Below are 3,553 nucleotides of genomic sequence, written 5' to 3' on the forward strand. Positions count from 1 at the left end.
CCCCCCCGCCACCATGGCTGCTGACAAAGGAGAAAATGTGTCTTTTCTAGATTCTGAATGAAAGATACTGAGTGAATCATTCAACTACTATTTTACCTATAACACTTATGAGACTCAAAAGAAGTCTTGAGGGACTTAGGTGTCTGTTTCTAGTAGCAAGTGCTAGTATCTGCCAAATGCCCATCATGCTCTGAGACAGTGCTCAGGATTTGCAAACTTTACCCCACTGAATGACATAACTATCCTAGGAAGTAGCTTCCATGATTTTCATTCTACTTTACAGATTAGCAGATTGGAGCTCAGCAAGACTAAGGGATCCATTCAGATTCATACGACTATTAAAGGCTTATCTGAGATCAGAACCACCTTATGTTTTTGGCACGACCCACTACTGTCTGCATTAAATTCTTTGGGTGGATATAATTTAATCTTTCATTAAAATATCCCTTTGGAAACAAAGTATTCAAACAATATACAGAAATATATAGCCTGCCCAGGCTCATCTGGCTCACTTCACAGCCTGGCCAGGGACCGAGGGCTGGCTGACTTTAGAGCAGCACTGGGAGACTTCTGGTAGTGGAATCCGGGCCTGGATTCCTTCCAGCCCACCTTCCACACCTGGGAGTATGTCAGCACTCTCACCAGGCAAGCTTCCTTTTAGGTACTGTTTTAATGATGCATAATCTAAATTATTTGCTCTCACAGAGCAGTAATGAATCTATTTCTAAGCCTTATACAAAACATATACAAATATAAAGGACAGAGCAAGCTCTTCGCTCCATCTAATGAATAAAGAAAAGAGGGTGCTCACAAGCCATTACCCTTGACAAAGTTGGGCTCACTTTCCTAAAATACCAGCTCCTGAGAAACTCCTGATCTCCTGGGATGGGGTTCATATAAATAAGGTGATGAACAGCCTTAAAACCTTTTACTGGCTTCATTTTTATCTTTCTTACAAAGACAAAACCCCCAGAACTAACTTGATCCAAGTGCCAGTGGCTCATGACTATAATCCTAGTTACTTAGGAGGCTGAGATCTAGAGATTATGGTCCATGTGACTCTTATCTCTAATCAACCTCCAAAAAGTTGCAAGTGGAACTATGTCTCAAGTGGTAGAGCAGTAGCCTTGAGCAAAGCAGCAAAGGGACAGTTCCCAAGTCCTGAGTTCAAGCCCCAGTACTGGCATACACATACATAAAAAACGTGGTCCCTTCTCCTTCCTTCCTTCCTTCCTTCCTTCCTTCCTTCCTTCCTTCCTTCCTTCCTTCCTTCCTCCCTCCCTTTTCTCTTCCTCCTCCTCCTTGTGGAATTATTTTGTGAAATTATTTTGCTGCTGTTCAGACTGATGTCAACTTCTGCATTTGTTTTACTTCTGATTCTACAACTGTTGGTTGAGTTGCATCACTTAGTGGTCTGGGCTGTGGCTATTTTTCTTCTTTTCTGGAAGTTAGACATTGCCTATCTGTCCTGCATTCTTTCTCACCTGCAATGAGTTTTGATGGAGAGGTGAAAGGTCACAGTGTAGGACCAATTTATGGCACAGAATTCCACACTGTTTTATTTGCTCTAAAAAGGTCTGAAACTCCAATAAGCAGTCAAGACTCAGCGTTGGTGAACTGCCTTGTTAGCTTAGCCAGTGAATAATGTTCGGAATGACTTCTTTTGACCATTTAAATAACTTCCCTTGAATGAGCATTCATAAGATAATGTGCCACGGAAAGTTAAGACAAAAGATCCAAAACTTTTCCAACCTTAAGACCATAAATATTTTTTTATTTTTGCACAATAAGCAAGAGTATAAGTGTCATGTTTCTAAAGTAGAATAAAAAAAGAACCAACTTACATGAAATATTGCACAGTGTAGGTAAGTTCAATTCCATGTAGACCCTCTGGTGGATTCCACTGTAAAACATTCTTCATGTTAATGGAGAAGAAGGTGATATTTGTGGGTTTCGGCATACCACTAGAGACACAAGGCACTGGAAAAAGAGTAGAGAGGATCTGTGGTCTATGTGGAAGAACAGTAAAACTCTATCCCTGGAGTAAATAGCTACTCTCCAAAGATGGCCCCCAAGAGCCATGTCTTCCCAGACACAGGCTGTGTACTTAATTCCACTTGGAGCCTGAGCTGGCTGTGGCTTCCTTGTACAAGACATGTATGTGGCAGAAGTGGCTCTAGTACTAAGCTGGTAGGTGGTTGAAAGCTTTTATTTTGGTGCCTTTGAGAGCCCTGAGTTGCCATATAAAACAACAGCTAAGTTGCTGGAGAGAGTGTAGCAGGAAGTCAGGTGAAGGAGAGGCTCCATGGTCCAGTGTCCCAGCGGAATCTAGCCTTCCAACCAAGGGGCCTGAATGCAGTTATTGTGGTCATCCCAGCCCCTACATGAAGGCCTTAAGTGAGACCAGCAGAAGGACTGCTCAACATCATTATGTTTTGGGGTAGTTTGTCATGTACCAGCAGATAACTGAGCAATCCTATGTTTTAGGGGATCCTGCATAGGAGGTTCTACTCTACATGTGGGATATTTTTTACTCTTTGTACACATGAATAAATAGTGAAAAAATCTAACTTACATGGTTATGAAAAAGAAAATTGGGGACAAATGTTTCTGAAAAGCTAGAGTTGAAAGTTGGATGTTGGATTTGGGTTGGATTTATTAACTTATACAATAAAGCAAAATAAAACACCAGAAAGTGGGTGCTTGAAAGGGGTGGACAAACGAAGAGGGGAAGAGAGGAAAATGCAGACAAGAATTCAATGTTAATTCTAAATATCTTATTTGCCAAACAATGGAGCACCCAAATTTATCCAAGAAACACTACTTTCCCTCAAATCCCACATAGATCCAAAGACATTAATTGTTAGGGACTTTAACACACCACTTTCCCCACTAGATAGATTAACTCAGCAAAAACTCAACAGATCTAAACAACTGCATAGATCAACTAGATTTAACAGACATCTACTGAATATTTCACCCAGCAGCATCAGAATACACGTTTTTCTCAGCGGCACATGGAACATTTTCCAAAATAGACCACATTTTAGGCCACAAATCAACCTTGTCCAAATTCAGAAACATTGAACTTATACCTTGCATTCTCTCAGACCACAAGGGAATAAAATTAGAACTCAACACCAAAAGCCGCCAAAGAAAGTCCTGTAACACATGGAGGCTGAACAACACACTGCTGAATCATGAGTGGGTTATGGAAGAGATTAGAAAAGAAATTCAAATGTTCATTAACACACAAATTACCAGCTCCTCTGGGACACAGCAAAGGCAGTACTCAGAGACAAGTTTATAGCTCTGAGTTCCTACATCAACGAATTGGAAAGATCTGAAACCAACAATTTAATGAGAATCTGAGCCTCCTTGAAAAAGAGCAGCAAGATAAACCCCAATCCAGTAGATGGAAAGAAATAATTAAAATTAAATCAGAATTAAATGAATTAGAATCCAAAAAAAACCATAGAAAGAATCAATAAAATAAAAAGTTGGTTCTTCGAAAAAATTAACAAAATTGACAGACCCTTAGCAAATCTTATCA

The 3,553-nt window shown here is 40.2% G+C and overlaps 1 protein-coding gene across 1 annotated transcript in view; it reads right to left on the minus strand.

Annotated features, from left to right (window-relative positions):
- Positions 1-3,553, minus strand: part of Il20ra (interleukin 20 receptor, alpha) — a 51,819-nt gene that overhangs the window by 22,681 nt on the left and 25,585 nt on the right. The window contains exon 2 of the mRNA XM_013026812.1: positions 1,845-1,980. Coding sequence (XP_012882266.1) covers positions 1,845-1,960 — 116 coding nt within the window. The 5' untranslated portion in view covers positions 1,961-1,980. The remainder of the gene's footprint in view (positions 1-1,844; positions 1,981-3,553) is intronic.

The sequence above is a fragment of the Dipodomys ordii genome, unplaced genomic scaffold, assembly GCF_000151885.1.
Source record: "Dipodomys ordii isolate 6190 unplaced genomic scaffold, Dord_2.0 Scaffold97, whole genome shotgun sequence".
Lineage (NCBI taxonomy): Eukaryota > Metazoa > Chordata > Mammalia > Rodentia > Heteromyidae > Dipodomys > Dipodomys ordii.